Source organism: Amyelois transitella, chromosome 16, assembly GCF_032362555.1.
Source record: "Amyelois transitella isolate CPQ chromosome 16, ilAmyTran1.1, whole genome shotgun sequence".
In the NCBI taxonomy this organism is placed as follows: domain Eukaryota; kingdom Metazoa; phylum Arthropoda; class Insecta; order Lepidoptera; family Pyralidae; genus Amyelois; species Amyelois transitella.
In genome coordinates, this window is record NC_083519.1 from 5763229 (window position 1) to 5781125 (window position 17897).

At 34.3% G+C, this 17897-nt stretch overlaps 1 protein-coding gene across 1 annotated transcript in view; it reads right to left on the reverse strand.

Moving 5' to 3' along the window:
- LOC106129575 (phorbol ester/diacylglycerol-binding protein unc-13) overlaps positions 1–15331 on the reverse strand; it is a 58460-nt gene extending 43129 nt beyond the window's left edge. The window contains exon 1 of the mRNA XM_060948642.1: positions 15174–15331. Within this exon, the coding sequence (XP_060804625.1) occupies positions 15174–15195 (22 nt within the window). The 5' untranslated portion in view covers positions 15196–15331. The remainder of the gene's footprint in view (positions 1–15173) is intronic.
- Between the last annotated feature and the right edge of the window lie 2566 nt (positions 15332–17897).

Sequence of the window (17897 nt, forward strand, 5' to 3'; positions counted from 1 at the left end):
ACGAAAGGTGGCACGCTATTAAAAACAAATAAAACAATTTCAAAAACACTAAAAAGCTAGGAAACCTTTTGCTTGCCTGGTGCCAACTTCCATCGAAAGAATTGGATGAACTGTCCAACCACCTTATAAAAACCCGCAAATAAAGATCCTATTTAGCTCTTTTGAAAACCAGACGTTTAAGGCAGACCATTAAAACTTAACTATAATAATTTGTTTCCCCAAGAAGTATTTCAACTTGTTTACAAATTAACAAACGAACAAAAAATGTTAACATAATAATTTCCAGTTCAGTTCGCAGACAAATAAGTGTAACGACAACTGGCATCACTCCAAATCCTTTCGGTCGTATTAATATTGAACATGAACATGAACTATTTTTTTTCTGAGTTTAGTAGTAAGGTACTCATATTTTATTCTCTTTGAGTTATTTTTTTATGACAAAGACTTTCGTTTTGATTTGGTAGAGTATGTTTTTTTATGTGAGTGATGTTTTAAGTACATTTTACTATCTTTCTTATTTGAATTTGGGTTCACTCTTTTTGAACAATTTATTACAAATGTTTGTTTTGGCGATATTTTCCATAAATTCTAATGTTAAATTTGTTGTGTAAAAAAATGGAATGTTCATTTTAATTTTGTTTTCTATGACTGGATTTTATTTTCTTATTTTCTTCTTTATTACACATGGTTCACTAAATATATATATATATATTTAAACATAATATTCATTGACAATTTTTAACGAAAGATACCTACTGTTTTTTAAATAAAAACATACGGGTCAATTAAAAAAAAAAAATTAAAATAAATCATTTAATCTCGATGATAAATAGAGCTACCTAATCTTCTTTGACAAATTTCTTAAGGGCCGAATGTTTATTTTACAGATAACCTATTTAGGGCGCTTACTTTCAGAAAAAAGTGACCTACTTCTTAAGACAGGACATTGTTTTTTCTTACAAATACGTATATAAAATTTATAAACGAGAAATAGGAATTGTATGAATTACTTAAGAAAAAAGGTTTTTCTTTTTGCTGCTGGTCGTACCTAATTTAATTAATAAATTAAAGCAAAGCATTATATCTACACACAGCAAAACATTTTCGTGGATATGTAAAAATATAATAAATATTTAGAACAAATGGGAAAATCTTTTTAAATGAGCATTTTTGTGCGATGAACTCAAAAATATTATATGTGTGTATATGTGTCGTATGAAATAAAGTCGGTGGCGTTACTTTTTTCACCGCAAATCCACTTCAACAAAGAGTGTTTCATCACATAACTTAAAAGATTGTTCATCAAACCAAAAAGATTTTGTACATAAAAACTAACAATTTAAAGATAACACATGCAATAGCTTTTTGTCTCAAATTTTATTGTACTGACTAGGTTCCGATTAAATTATTGTTAAACTTTCGATACTGTCTTCATTTATGTTGTTGACTGTACAAGATACTTATTTATATATGTTGTCTATCTTTCTCAAAATGTTTTCATTATAGTCTTTACTTTCTTTTTACAATCCGTAAATCGACCCTTTTATTGTTAGGCAAAAAAGGTCCCTATAATCTTTTTACGAATAAATTGCCAAAACGGAATAGAGCTGAAATCCTAAATGTTATGGGCAAAGTGTGAAACAACACAAAAAAGAACTAAACCGAAAACGCACGATATTGTTCCAGTTGGCATTCAATTTTCGACTTTGACCGAATAAATTTAGAGTTGATTGTAACAGTTGGTGTTCAGGAAGTTTTCGTAATATGGGCGGCAGTTAATGGCGCGGTGCCAACAAAACGGATTCCCTACGGGCGTGCACGAAATTATGCTTCTATTATGCAACTGATACTGAATAAAACTACAATTAAAACAACATTTACTTTTAATATCTGGTACACTCCATTAAATTTACATTGCCGTGCCGTACAGTGTCGTGTCAACACTTTTCGCTAACCTGGGATGAAAGCAATGATAACGTTTTGTTAAAAAATATGAGACACATACCCTTATTCCCTATGGTGTAGACAAATCCAACACAAAAGAAAGGGAAGGCTGAGTTAAATTTTTTTATCTAATCTATCATTTATTTATTTACTTATATTGTGGAGACCCACATCCTACGCCAGTTTATCACAAAGACAATTTATCACTTTTGCATGTTGTTTTCATTTAAAAAAGATTCCTTCTACTTGTAATAACTGATTTTTTAGGAAACTTTACACAAATCTCGAAATTCTACTCTATGACTTTCACCAACACATATATCAGTAGTCATTGAATTAAAAAAATACATTCGAAATTTAAATGGCAGAATGAAGAGCAATTAAAATTCAACAATTCCACCATTCATACTTAATAACTGTGAAACTGTTGACGTAACCTTCAACTACAACAGTGTTATAGAAGTGTTGGACAAACACAAAGGCCGCCGGATGCGCCGGCCGGGATTACGCAAGGGTACGCAGTGCTAACCTTGAACTGTATCGAAAGCGTTCCGCCTTTGTTGTGCAAAAAAAGAAGTACAGAAGAATCTCCTCATTTGTTTTGTAGGAGTAATTAACTAATTTTTTGTATAATAATGCAGCAGTACAGCCTTCGTCGGTAAGATAAGCTATCTAAAAAATTACTAGCCATCACTGGGGCCAATTAAAATCCTATCTTTCGAAATCATAAATCGGATTTACTTAGGGATGCGAACTGGGAACACGCGATGATGACAAAGAAAAAATAACACGTAGGAATTGTAAAAACTGACCCCAAGATTTTCATCGAGTAAAGAATTTTGTCTTTAGCGGACCTTTAGCTTGAAACTTCGGCAATAAGCGGCGTAATGACGTCAGGAAATGAGTATAAATATTTTTTATATATATAAAATTATTTTATTATGTTTTAAGTGAAACATAGTTATAATAACATATATAGAATTCTATCCGTTTCTTCCTTATTTAGCTTGAACTTTCCGACGATGTATAGCCACAACGATGATTTCTATGCCTTAATGACCGGCTTTAATAACGCCTTAGTCATCGCTTACAGCATTAGAAGTAACATTCGAAATATTTTATAATCATTTATTTATATGCTTTATATTAAAAATACACCACACCGAACTTTTGTAAAAATAAATAGGTACTTTACTCGAAATATTGATCTCAAGAATTTAATCAAAACAGAGTGGCACTCATCTAAACAAACAAAATAATTTCATTTTCCTTGTTCTGTTCATTTTCTAAATAATCTAATTAACTTTATTTGGTGTCTGTACAAAATTAAAACATTTTTAATATATAACATTTATTCTAACTTATGTTAAACTAACATATTCCTATAGATTTTGTGTGGATACCTCAATACACGACTCGCCCCCTATATTAAAAAGTTAGTCATTATTGAATAATATGAAATGCGTCATTTTTGCATGCCATCATCCCTATTATTGAGGCCATAAGACATTCAAAGGATATTTTCGAGTTTAGTTGCGTCGTAATGTCTGTTAGATTATAGATTTATTTTTAATGCCATTCTTCCTTGCGTACCCTGGGCTTCCTCTTCAGAGAGGTGAGGACTAATGCCCGGGGTCAAAGGTAAACTCCGTAATCCTGAATTAGGTAAGAATTTACAATGCATGGAATCATTCTTTTATATTTTATATAATAACATCATAATAAAACTAAAATAATTACATAAACATTCCAATTTAAATATAGCATGCTTCACATAAATGCCCTGTATTGTCAAAGTAAGTGCGGAACTTGTTCCGATATGAGAGAAAACTTCTTTCATAACATGACACACATGTCTTTATTGCCGAGATTTACAGCTATTTTGCAACTACTGTTAGAAATCACTAGAATGGTTATATTAGTTAGGTATATAACAGTAGATTACACTAGTAATTTTGTATTAAGTTTCTCAATGTAGTAGGTCAGTAGTCAGGTGATCAATTTAAATAATTACATGACATTTGATAGAAATCTGTAATTAAAACAAAGAAAATAATCTTATAGTAAGTAAGAAGTTATGAAATAAGTCGAAGAAATTTCGTTATCAAAATAAGTGCCAAAATTAGTCCTACACCGGTCACTTGTTTTTTCCGCGATGTGTATACATATATCTTTCGATACTAAATGAGCTACGTCGTAGCACTTCTACGACAAATGCTGCGACGTAGCATTTTCCTTTAAATACGAGTAATAATTTTGTTACACAACCTATTCCAGATTTCATTGTATCGCATTAAATTTTAGTAGCAGTAATGTTTCTGTGAATTCCCGTCTGCGCTCATATACTTACTTTGCGCTGCATAAAAGCTCTATAAATGGGTTTTATAGAAACGTCAGTATTTAGAATACTAAATGTGAAACGAACCCAGCCAGCCATGAAATGGGACTCGTTATTTGTGATCTGGCAAAAGTTATAAATGTACAGAAGGAAAGATCACTTAATTATATAAAAGTATATTCCAAACTGTTTCTATGTTAATAGCTACCAACTTTAGCGATGGTATCCAGTTTAATTTTGCGAAGCGAAGAAACAACAGTTTGTGTGTCATTTCCTTTGGCGCGGAGTCAATCAAGAAAATGGTTTCTAAATTTTGGATATTTTGAAGGCTAGCAACCTTTCAGTATGTATTTATATCAAATCAAATCCATCACGTTATACAACTAAACTTGCGAGACATGGGACTATCGGCTTTCTTCATCCCTAAGTATGATAATGGGTGTATTTATTTGTTATATTTATCTCTGCTTCTCTGAAGCAATCAACTGAGGATGCAGTCAACAATACACCATTATAAAATAAATTTTAATTGCTTGAGATGCTTTAAACGTGTTTGAGTTTAACGAGGAAGCCAATTACTTGACTGCACAGGGCCCAGTTCAATCTGGCTGCTGTTGACGGTTTGATTGCCTCGTTATATTATCAGAGGAATCGTGATTGAATAAAGGACTCCAGTAAATTATGCCAGTAGGATTGAGTACAAATTCTCGGGGAAGACATTGTATATTGTTAAATTAATACCCTTACATTTAAGTAAAGAATATTCAAAATTCATTGTAAAAGAATGGTAAGTAATAGGATTACGAATACAAAAAACAAATTTGGCAGAACAATTTGAAATTAATAAGGGGATTATTTTAAGCCAGCTCGCCCGTAACTTATTAGTTTAATAAATGTGACAAGACTTAATACTTACGAAGACAATCAAATTGCTTTGAAGTGCCAATTTTTACGAGGTCCTTAACATAAAATGTTAATTCGTACTTTCTCCGTACACACTTAACCGTTTGCCGTCGCTTCGTATTTCAAATACAGGAGTAGACTTTATGTAGCATTTTTGGTACTAAAATTATTACTCGTATTATCAACTCTGTAAGCAATGCTAGGGATCGTCAACAATAAAAAAATTACAGTAAACCCGTATAAGACGATTCCAAAGAAACTCAACAAAAAACGCGTCTATTATGCGAGTTTATAGAGAAAATGATCTCTCTGACTTTGCATGTTACACCAGTATTTTCTTTGAATTTTTGATCAGGCATTCAAGAACTCCGACTCCGACTTCGGCAACCTATTATTAAATTGCATACAGTTCCTCATGAGTGATTTACTGACTCTTCTAAGCCTACTAACTATGACTAATTTATGCTTATAAAGTAAATTTCTATAAGTTGAGGCACTAACATTTTCCTAACATTAAAATATCAAAAATTTACTGGAATGCTACGGTAGTTATATTTATATCCTTAAAGAATTGTCTCAACGAGTCTCTTGGACCTAAACCGTAAATGCGCGAACTATCCTTTTCTGAATTATAAAAAAATAGTTTGTAATCAGCCGCGTTACCCCATAAAAGTAAACCATATGATTACTAGCTATAAAAATAGGAAACTTAAAAGGGTAGGATTCCTGAAGATTTTGATAACGGATTCTCTCAACACTTATCGACGTTAAAAGGCCACTTAAATGTCGACGCCACCTGGCCACCTCTTCAGAACTCATAAACCTTCGGGAAGAGTCCATCAATTCGCCGTCCGGTCTGCGCTAATATCTTCCATATATCCTTTAGGTCATCCTGCCGAAGTGCCGAGCCGGCCCATACTCGTCTACCTCGCATCAATTTTAAATGAGTTAGGTTCACTTGAATTAATTCAAATTACGGAGAAAATGATAAAAAAAGACAAATTTATTAAAAGAAGGACAATTGGCATTTAGCTTTAAAAATTGGGGTCCGAAAAAGCATTTTCAAACATAAAACCGATGGAGACTGTTCACAATTTGATAACAATGGTGACTTTTACGCCGATACCAATTTTTTGCATGAAAATGTATGCAAGAGTGAAGGTCTACATTAAAAACATTGTGCATCTATTAATATATACATATGTTATTTAAGTTTTCTAAGTACATAACTTGCATACTATGTATAAAGATAATATAACTATTTCTTTCCCAATTGAAGTAAAATATAAGACATCAATATATATTTTTAAACATACATAAATATGTAGAAACATCTGCTACTCACAATCAGTATTAATAACAACTTTACGTTCCCAACACCCAGCCTTTTAGGGTTATGAATATTTTATGTACATCGTTTCCCGTTAACCATCATGGAAATAATTATCTTGTATTTTGATATCTGTTTTCTTTTTATTTATACAGCTGTCAGAGAATAGATATTTAATGGAAAAAGTCGACAAGAGAATCAGTCATTGTAACATTCTAATGATTGATACATTAGTTTGATGAAGATTTTTGTCGACATCCTGATGTAACACTGAAAAGCCGAGGGCCTAATCGTTACTAACATAAATAGAATAATGACTATTGCAACCCCTGAACGTGGCCTTTCAGTTTATTCGAGATTGTTGGCTCTCTCTATCCCGTAAAGGATAAAGTCGTGATTATATGTGTGTATGTAAGCCAGTGAACTTCTAGCCCCAATACAATGCTGCATTTAGTGGAACTGAGACCCCGCAAAAATAAGACAAAGTTTATAAATGAGTTCATACATTATATACCCTTTTACGTTTAAACATTTTAACATAAAAAAGAAAACGTAAACACATTCTACCATTCAATTTTTAACCCTATTCAAAACACATACTTGTCTTTAAACATCTACCAAATATTTGTATTTACATATAAATGTGGGCTCGAAATAAGCAACAATAGACACTCGGCTTCAATAGTCATACAATCTAGATAAACATACAGGCTGCTTCATTGCGGTACATTATAATAGAGGTGTTGACTCAGCGTTTCTTTCAGTATGCTTTGTACCTAGTGAAACCCCCATTTCAAAGCCAAATAGGTCAGTGAATCCGCACTTTCAAGATTCGACGGTTTGTGTCCATTGAATTAATGTATCTAGCTGCAATATTACTTGAGAAATTGACTCTTTTATTGAACCAATTAATAGGAAAAATAATACTAGATCATCGGAATTCGCATCAACAAATTCAAACAAAAATTAATGAACTTAACTGCGCTTTGTCTTATAAAGAAAGAGGTACGTATACTTGTTTAACATTATCAATAATGTTATCTTACTCGTGGCCTTTATGTTTTTTTCAAGAATGGCTATGTCTACCCCGCAATGGATAAAGATGTGGTTCTATGTATATATGTTACCTATCACAGTCGCGCATAGAAAAACTATATGGAGTTGCACTTAAAAAATCCTTTTAAGACACACATTAGGATCATCTTTTTCACATTAAAGAACCGCATCATTACCAAGTTCAAGGTAATAAATTCATTCACATTTAAAGCATCGTACCTATCTACACGTGGAGAAAGGAAATGAAATACCTATTTTTTCATTTGCTAAGGTAATATAAATTCAATTTAGGTAAATAAATCACTGCATAGAATTTCATCTCACGCAGACACTGAAACGAACGAAATTTTTACCCGAGGCTAAGTCGTGAAGCAATTATTATTAAAAAAACATCGCAAAAATTTCACCGTTATACGGCCGCGCTCCATTCAGTATATTGTCAGTGTGTAGTTGGCGTGTTAACAACTTCGCCGTAGAAGACGAAGAAGCAGTCCACTGGTTTTCAATCGCTCAGTGACCACGTATCATTGTAACATGATTCGAAACGTCCGAGGTAAAATAGAGAAACATTACATGCGCATTTAATACCTGTAGTATTTATAAATTGAAAGTTATATCCAAACTGTTTTTCTCTGGCATACAAAAATGTAGTCTTTTTCTTCATTCATTTTCTTCGATATTTATTTATTTTGTTATAAAGACATAATGCATTCATATATCATGTTTTACTCCCGGACGGGGTAGACAGATCTCAAAGCAATTTCGAAAACTCGAAGGCCATGCATTCAAATAGTAATTAGATACTAGTCCATCGCCTCAAGAAGGGTTACAAGTATACAAAAACTTAATAAACGAATAAATATGTACATAAATTTATAACAAACTTACTTATTTCTACGGGTAGAAAACTTAAGTATATACACAAATCCGATGACTCCAAGCAAGATGTTTGACAATTCATAATCCAACGCAAGAGGAATAACATATACTATTGATACTTAGAATAGCTTCTTGGAACCTCAACACAAATATTGTTGTTTACCTCTGGCGCTGTTTATCAAACCATATTACACAAATTGCGTATTAAATAACCTTCCAATTTGTGTCAGCCCTTTGGTAGTGTATAGATAAAAATCTACGCCATTAATCTTTATAATCTTAAATTAAATAAAAAAGGCGATACAGAAATTGATAAACTGTAATACTATACTTATATTAAGTACTCTTATTTTTCGTTTATGTTTTACCATTATTCCTATGAAAATAGATACCACAAATACCGACCATATTGTTATATGATTTAGCTGTTATCTTACGTTAAAATTTATCTCTCCTTTTTATTATATCACCGCAAATGTAAAGTAAATACTTTGTATTATTTTCTGGAGCATCATCGATCTTCTCCTTCAATCAGTAAGAGGTAAATATTGTGTCAAGCTATCTGTATTTCTTTTGTGATTGTTGATGAAAAAAACGATAGTCATGTTTTAGTTTAACTTGGGTATCTTTCCCGATCGTAATATCTACTAGCATTAGGTATTTAAAGTTTTAACCATTATCTTTATAGAAAACTAGACTAGCGTCCAAAGCTCTGCCCGCGTTTAAATAAAAAGAAACCCGTAAATTCCTATTTTCACGATGATATTTTAGGAAGTCCATATAAGGTCCAATTTTTTTGTAATGTATGTATTTTTCAGTATGCATGTGCACTTTATCGCATCACCAACTTAAAGTTTTTCTGTTTGGTCAGCTAATTGACTGTTAGAAAATGCCAAACGGCATTAAGTCCGCCTTTTGTACATTTTTTTTTTTGTGCAATAAAGTTTTAAATAAATAAGGAACCTTCATGCTAAATTTCAAGACTCCAGACCCATCAGCTTGGGCTGAGCGTTGTCCGTCAGTGACTCAGTAACGGAAGAGTTTTATGTAAATTGATGATTGGAAAAAAGTCTTTATAAACTTTTACACCTATTCCTGTATATTTCTAATATTCGTTGACCCACACCAGTTTACGATCCCGTTGACATCTCCCGCGTAGGCGGCACATTGCGACATTTCCCCATTTCTCTTATTCAAAGGTCAAACATCTGTCATTTATATGCTTTGCGAATCTTACCCCGTGAAACGAAATATCAACGCTTTGAACTGTAATCTGATGAATCGGTCTATTAATTTTATTATAATTGGATCGGATTTTATCTGAATGCGTCGAGATTTTATAAAAGGAAAAACACTTTTTCCATGGATACAAGATGGCCGACACAATACATGAACCTGAACATATAACAAGTCTACAATACTGTATTGGAACGTTACTCAAATATATTACATTTGTCATCATTTTTTTTTTCTTTTTACATCTTGAATACTGTCGTCATGTAGGCAATGCATTTACTTACCAATTATAGTCAAAGTACAGTCTAAACAACAAACATATATTGGAATATGAATCGAATTATCCGTTGGGAAATCTAACTCTGCGACGGAATACAAAACGAATTAAATCGAAGGGGATGCGGAAAGACTTTCTCGATGAAAAAATAAAAGTTTCTATTTTGTTTTATTACGATGCATATCGAATTGTTTCATTGTAATGTGCACTTTGTTTTTAATTGCTTTGTGCAACAATACCCATAAAATAAGTACATTAAGTCAACGTCTACTGTGTTATTATGTTATTTTTTCTTTTTTTTTATTATTTTGTATTTAAATAAAAAGCAGAAGCCTATTGCAATTATAAAATCGAACAGTAGACGAGCCTATCTTTTCTTAGGGAGATCACTTACTATATACTTTCAATATTGCATGTCTCTCATCTTTCCATGCCACCAATGCAAAGATCGAGTCGTCGTCACAATCGCGAAGTACATGGTGTATTTAATACCGTAAAACACGAAAATACAAGGAAATTGTACATAGACATTTTACGATTGCAATACTGAGACCCGTTACATTTTATTATCGTCGCCAATCGAAGTAAAATGGATTTCCAGTGAAAGAATTGCCGGGAAAATAATTAAATTCTTTATGAGTCCGTAAAATATTTAACACACATACTCGTAGTTATATGTAATAACGTAGTTGAACATTGTGCGGACACAAACGATAATAACTAATTTTTGTTCACATCAGTAAATAATACTTGACCTAAACACTTTCTTTATGATATGCATATAACAAACATCTTAACTTAATATACTGAGCGAATCCCGCAAATCCCGCTTATACTAAATGTCATTCGATCAGACTAAATCCCCCTATATGGTACATAAGCGGTGGAGCCAGTGACAAGAGCGGCTTAGCATTTTGATGTGCTTAAACGGTGCGCGCGGGATATTTCATAATGCGAATATAATAAGCTGCCTTTATATTTTGTTCATTGGCAAAATATTATTTAATCCTTTACTATCAGTACGTAACTTTCTATGTGAACATTTCGCCACAAAAATAAATCAATCAAATCAAAATTAAATATACATCTAATGGCTTCTGGCCGCGGCTTCGCATAACCTATAATATTATTCTGACGAACAAAGCTTTGTTACTGTCAATTTCCGTTCAAAGTTTTTGTGGGCAATCCTAACGAACACACGTGCCACACGACACACTTTCGCTTGAAATGATATTTATTTGTTAGATGTTAAGGTATTATGCGTTTCACTGATGATTTCATGTAATATAAATGAAAGTTTTAGTAGACTGACATTGATAACATACAATCAAAACCGTTGAACGTATTTTGGGGATTTTTTTTTATAGATGAAGTAAATTATATATTTGATAACGTAATAAATGGTATAATACATGGTATAAATGATAAGACAACCGCTTACCGAGAGCGCGGCCTTCAGAAGAAGATTGTGATTTTTCACATAATGAGATTCGGAAAGTTATCACGTGTGAATGTACAGAAATCAATAAAAACAATCCATTGCAATATTCAACGAATTCGGGTCTCTTACGCCAGGCGTTATGGGATCCCACGTAACATACATTTGGGCCGGGAAATTTACTGCGGACGTTTCCAAAGAGAAATGTTCCTGGTGATTTTTGACCATGATTCTTGGTAACTTATAGCCGTAATACATAGGGTAGCTGCACAGGATCGAATAGTATTTTCGTCTAAGCTAGTGAGCTTAGGAGTGGCTAAGGATAGTTTCTAAAAAGAGTGAGTTTTTTTTTATTTACTACTTTCGCTTGATTTCCTTAAAAAAGGAGGTACATTGATATAATAATATTCAGTTTCACGACAAATTACCACTTATCTCTGTTTATATATATTTAATCATTTATGATAACTAAAACCTTATTTTTCGAAGGGTTCCTTGACAATCTAATTGCATAATCGCACAAAACTCAATAAAACATCATATACCCATAGCGCAACATTCTCGTAATTACATGCAGTACAAATAATGGCATGTCAAATACCAATAACTGTCTGTTCTTTCTCACAATTTACATATATAGAATGCATTCTATAGGACCACTCCATCTCTTTCCCGTATCTAATATCGTAAAAGGCGACTAAAGGTGAGGCTAATAAACTTGGGATTCGTCTTTCAGATGATGGGCTAGCAAACTGTCAGTATCTGAATCTCAATTTCATCATTAAGCCATATAGCTGAAGTGACCTTTTAGTGTTTGCGAGATTATTGGTATTAAGAGAAAAATACAAATAGTTTAACTTACAAAATGGCATGCCAAATACTAATAGGCGTCTAACGTAATAGAATGCATTTATTACATCCTGCTTTCTGTACCCACATTATTCGCATAGAAAACCGCTTTGTACTGTGCGATAATAGAATTTTGTGGTCTTTAAAAAGAGTTCAACCTTACGACGTTTGAATTAGATTTCCTATTGCTCCGTCGCATCACTTGCAAATTTCCGTATCGCGGCATGAGCGAACGTAATACAAATAAACAACTGTTCTACATAGGACATTCAACTTGATTGCTTAGTTTGATCAGTGTATTTTTATTATCTTTAACAGTAACTCAGTACTTGTAAATAACGGTTTACCTTAAAATCGAAGATGAAAAGGTAATTTTAATCGGTTTCTGAGGAGAGCTTTGAATCAAAATATTTAACTAGCTCATTTTAATATCAAAATTGATAATTTTGTCCAACACGCCAACATGTCACGAGCTTGCATGAAAAGATTGATGAATGGGGATAGCAAACGGTCATTGAAAAGATGTAGTCTCTGCCTACCTTTCCAAAAAGATGCGTTTCAAAATCTAAGTTTGTGAAGTATAATTTTATTGTACTTATAGTAAAGGAGAATTTACTACGCCTGTAGTTCAGTGATCTAACCGTTTGTGTTAAAATCCGGTTGTATATTTCTGTTTGAATCCCATGAGAAACATGCTACTTTATGAAAGTGTTTCACTTTGGGCAGGACATTTTAGTCGAAATATATTATGTGACATAATAAATGAAAAGGCTTTTTGCAAGTATGGGAAACCTCTAGCCAAGATTCTCCCATGGGAGGCAACCAGGACTTGTGCCTAGATTTATTTACCAATTCATGTACACATAAAATATAGAGGTATAGGAATGATAAACACAAGAAACAGCAGTAGGTTACTGCTTATTTCTAAATAAATCTCTTTCAGCAGACCCGAAACAGGAGACGAAATAGAAAAATGGTGACGGGCATGTACTGTACGCACAATATATAAATATGTATAATATAATTATAGTATTTTAAATAATATTGTTATAAAAATGTTAATACAAAATAATAAGCTCACTTAATACCTAATAAGCAAGTCTTATTAAGTCTTAAACTTTAATTATTTTTTAAACTAGAACAGAGATTAATGTCACGTATCTCGAAAGGCAAAATGATAAAATATATATAATTAAAATATTAAATTGTATTTTCTGCATTTTATAAGCAGGTATTGTGATATTATTCAGATTTCTAAAACTAAAAATTAAATCAATTAAATCAAAGTCATTCAATTGATTCTCTCTCTCATCTCTGCGTGTTCCCGGTTGCATCTTCCACAGGAGTGTTTAGGCCCGGGGTCCGCCTTCCGACTTTTCACGCGTTTTCCGCATACATACATATGGTCACGTCTTTATCCCTTACGGAGTAGACAGAGCCAACAGTCTTGAAAAGACTGAATGGCCACATTCAGCTATTTAGCTTAATGATAGAATTGATATTCAAATAGCGACAGGTTGCAAACCCAAAGCCTAAAAAAGTATCCCAAGTTTGTAAGCCTATCCCTTAGTCGCCTTTTTCGACATCCATGGGAAAGAGATCCTATTCGTAGTACGAATCACGACCACCTACGTGGCAGTCACACATGTTATATTAGTTTAAGCGATATAGTTCAGTGGCAAAATAAAGCAAACAAAGGGTGCTGTTCGATTTAACGGATTTAGTTTATTGTACACTTGGAACGTTAGACGCCCACATTAGACGGTGGAGGTCTAATAGTGAGTTTAAAGTATTTTTAAATATGGTTTTATTGAAACTATGCTATTGAAAATTTGCCGGAGGAGGAAGGCATATTCAACATTTTTCAATTTGCCAGCATATTCTATACAAGGAGAGTGTGGAGGGAAAGGTTGGAGTGGGAAGGCCTAGACGAACGTATCATGATCAAATTAAGGACGTGATGGTAAAGAGTCAGGTCAAGAGTATCCGAAACCGCCGAGTTTGCATGAAGAGAGTTATGAATGTGGATGAAGCGAAGGAAGTATGTAGAAATAACAAAACTCATTAATTTAAGGAAATTTTCCCCATAAAGGCGGCGTTGAAGTCGACCTATATTCAGCGTGAAATGGAGCAGAACCGCCTTACAATAGTTGTATGTATGTACAGGGCGTGCGTGAGACGATGCGCCGGCTCAAAGCGTGGCTTACTTGCATTCAGAGGGACCTTAACTATAAAGACAGGAGCTTGGTGGACGCGAATAGACTTTACAGAGACGTGTAGATAGGTATAAAAGGATTTCGTTGATTACTAGAGAATGGTAAAGAAAAGGGTAATTTTCTGACTAATGAAATCTTCTGTAAACCTTCTTGCTGTGGCAATGTTTTTATGATTCCTACTAAAAACTTATCATTCTTATGGATAAGGTCTATCATTGGTACAGCTTAAAAGTCAATGTTACATTAAAAATTACTATCATTAAACATGTTATAATGATAAATGATAAGAAATTGCTGTTACAGACTAAATTGATGCCGTAAAGAAAGCTGTGAGTGACCTTTGTTTGAAATACCAGCGGGTCGGTAGTACCTGTAAACGATAACTCTAAAACACATGTTGAATTCTATTATCTCAAAACAAACATAATCGGATGGAACATTCAAATTTTTGAACTTTATGTTCATACATGAGTTTACTACAAAAGATCGGTGTGAACTGTATCTTATAATGTACTACGAATGATTTAATTTACTCATAACCTGATTTATTTATACTACTAAAAGCCACGTTACCAGATACCCTTAACCCTGCGCCAGCATAAGAACCCGTACGCTACGGTACACATCCATAACCACAAATAGGCGCGTAACTCAAACCTTAGCACAAAGGCAACACCACAGAACTGGCGCGAAAAGCACAACACTACCTGTGACGCTGAGTAAGGACATGATGCGATATTTGCAGCTGGCGCGGTTCGCCCGATTGCCCGGCTGGCCCGTCGACCCGGGGCGGTCGGCGGGGCCGGCGCCTCACCGGCCGCACCGGGCGCGGGGCGCCATATCTCGCTACGCGCGCCCGGCTGCTCCCGGCCGGCGACCGACTGGCGCCCGGCAAGACTCACCGCTCGCGCGCACGCGCCCTAGCTCGCCACGACGCGCCCGCCGCCGCGCTTCCACATCACTAAAGCTGCGATACACTACCACCATCGAATTACTCTTGTTCCTCCATACTTGCACACTAAACTATATCTAACACTGTATATTGTACTAAGTAAACACCATTACAATTTATTATTTGAGCAATCAATTCCACTCAAGACAGCTTTCAGCGAGAACAGAGAATGGTACACATAGTTGAGTGTGGCCGCGGCGTGTGTGCCAGCCGCTCTGACATCACCGGCACCCGGATTATTTTCGCCCGGCGAGGTAAATACCCTCGGATCGATCGGACCCGGTTAAACTTGATGCAATCATTGCACTGGCCTAGTCCTTAGTGTTGCAGTTTTGATGATGGGTAACGATCGCGACTTCCCCGAGCTGTGGCCGTCGACCCCGTCCTCACATCGAGGTCAGCTTGTGTCTGAGCAGTACCTTCCAGTGCTATTTTTGCGTCAAACTTGCTAATGGCCTATCTTTTTTAAGAAATACGGAGTAAGGTTTTTAAGTTATAACGAGTATATGAACTTTTTATTGGGAATAAGATTTGAAGTAAAAGAAGTAAGTATGCAGAGATCGTGAAAGTGGAAAGATATGTCTGCCTATCTATCTGGAAAAAGGCGTGATCATATGGTCATATATGCGTATGTATATATATAATGCAATTAAGATTGCAAGAAAAGTCATTATCAATCAAAAACAAATTTCTATTAAAATAAATCTTCTTATTGCGTAAAAAATATATATTTATTAAATATATATTTAGGCACTCTCTCTCGCCTATAACTATCTCAATTTCAGGACGAACTGACGAAAGTGGCATGAATGTGGATGAAGCGAAAGTATGCAGGAATCGTAGCAAGTGGAAAGATGTTGTCTCTACCTAACTCTCTGGGAAAGACGCGTAATTAAATGTTTGTATGTTTAGATTCATAGAATTATATAAGTAAGTACTTTGTTCGTCAAGAGCCGAGTGTATTGAATAGCGCCGTCGAACTCCCTCCGAGCGGTCGTTTATATAATGTTCTGGCAAATGTCAGCTTCGATTTTCATCTCAGGATATTAATTACATTTTCTTGTTACCGATTCAATACGGAATTGTAAATGAGGGCCATTGTGAAGAATTTTAGTAGGTACCTATTAATTTCGCTACCTGCAAAAGTAATAAAGAAATATAAAAAGTTTTGGGAAGCGTTGGTACCAATCTTTAGAGATTTACGAAGATGGACGAGAACTTTCGAGATACTTTAATCGAGTTCTTTATTTTCTTATAATGAACTTACCTAACCTTGTAAAGGGCAAGACAAATAGTTTGAAAAGTCTTCTAGAAGAAAGCCTTAATAATTTATTTACTTTATTTTGAGAAAGATGTTATCTTAGCAATAAGGACTAAATAAATGTGTGTAGCAATTATACACATTTTATAAATATTACATTCGATTTCGTTCCAATGGGAATTATGTGAAATCCTCTCTTAGTGCACCTAGTCAAATACCAAATCTGTAGACCCAGCGTAAGTGATCTCTGTTATAGATTTAGGTTTAAGATGCAATTCTGCATAAATAAAAACGGACTATTCAAGATGTTGAAATCCCACATGTGAGGCTGAAGTCTAGTCTCATTCTCTAAATTGCATTACCCCCGCGCCGAAGGAATTTAATCAGATAAGCGTGTTAGCTTGCTCATTTGTAAGATGCACACGTCCCTGCACCTCGGGCAGTTTGTTCGCACCATGCTGGCCAGTTGCAAACCAATCAGGAGTGTAATTAGCTGTATGCGATGTTATCTAACTCCTTAGGAGCGTGCTGTGAAGTTTTATTAAAATTTTGGTTGTGCAATCTAAAGAATCCTGACAATAGGTCGCGGCTAGCTGCTTGCTGCTAAACCTCAGTGCCTACTTACCCGCTAATTGGGGCTTTTGGGTATTGTGGCCCAAAGCTCTCTACACAAAAATTAAATTCCCAATCGCTTCAGTTCTGAAAACTCTTAACATTTGGAAGACTTTGAAAAAAAAATTATTATAGCAATCTGTCTTTGATATTAATTTTCTCAAGAGTATTTCAAAAAGCTTTACTTTTTGTTTTTACAAAGCTTTCCATAAACTGTCAATGTTCGAACATCTCAGTGCGAATGTAAAAATATGAATTAAATTGCAAATTGGATGTTACGAAATTCTCTCCGATGTGTAAATTCAATAAATGCTAATAAAAAGTGAATTTGGAGACAAGAGACAAGATGAGCACATACATAGATATTTATATGTTGTTCTGAGTGTAAGAAGGTCGGTTCGGGAAACGGAGTTCTCAAAATCTCGTGTTCAATTTAAACTTTTAAGTAGTCTGGTCCGGTAGTAAAGAAAAAAAAAACGTATTACTCTTTACAAAGCTTTTCATTCTGAGTAGATTGTAAAGATCAATTAAAGTACTTAACTTGGCATTCTTCTTTAAGGCGATGAGCTGTCCCTATCTCTCAATATCAATTTTATCACTGAGCCA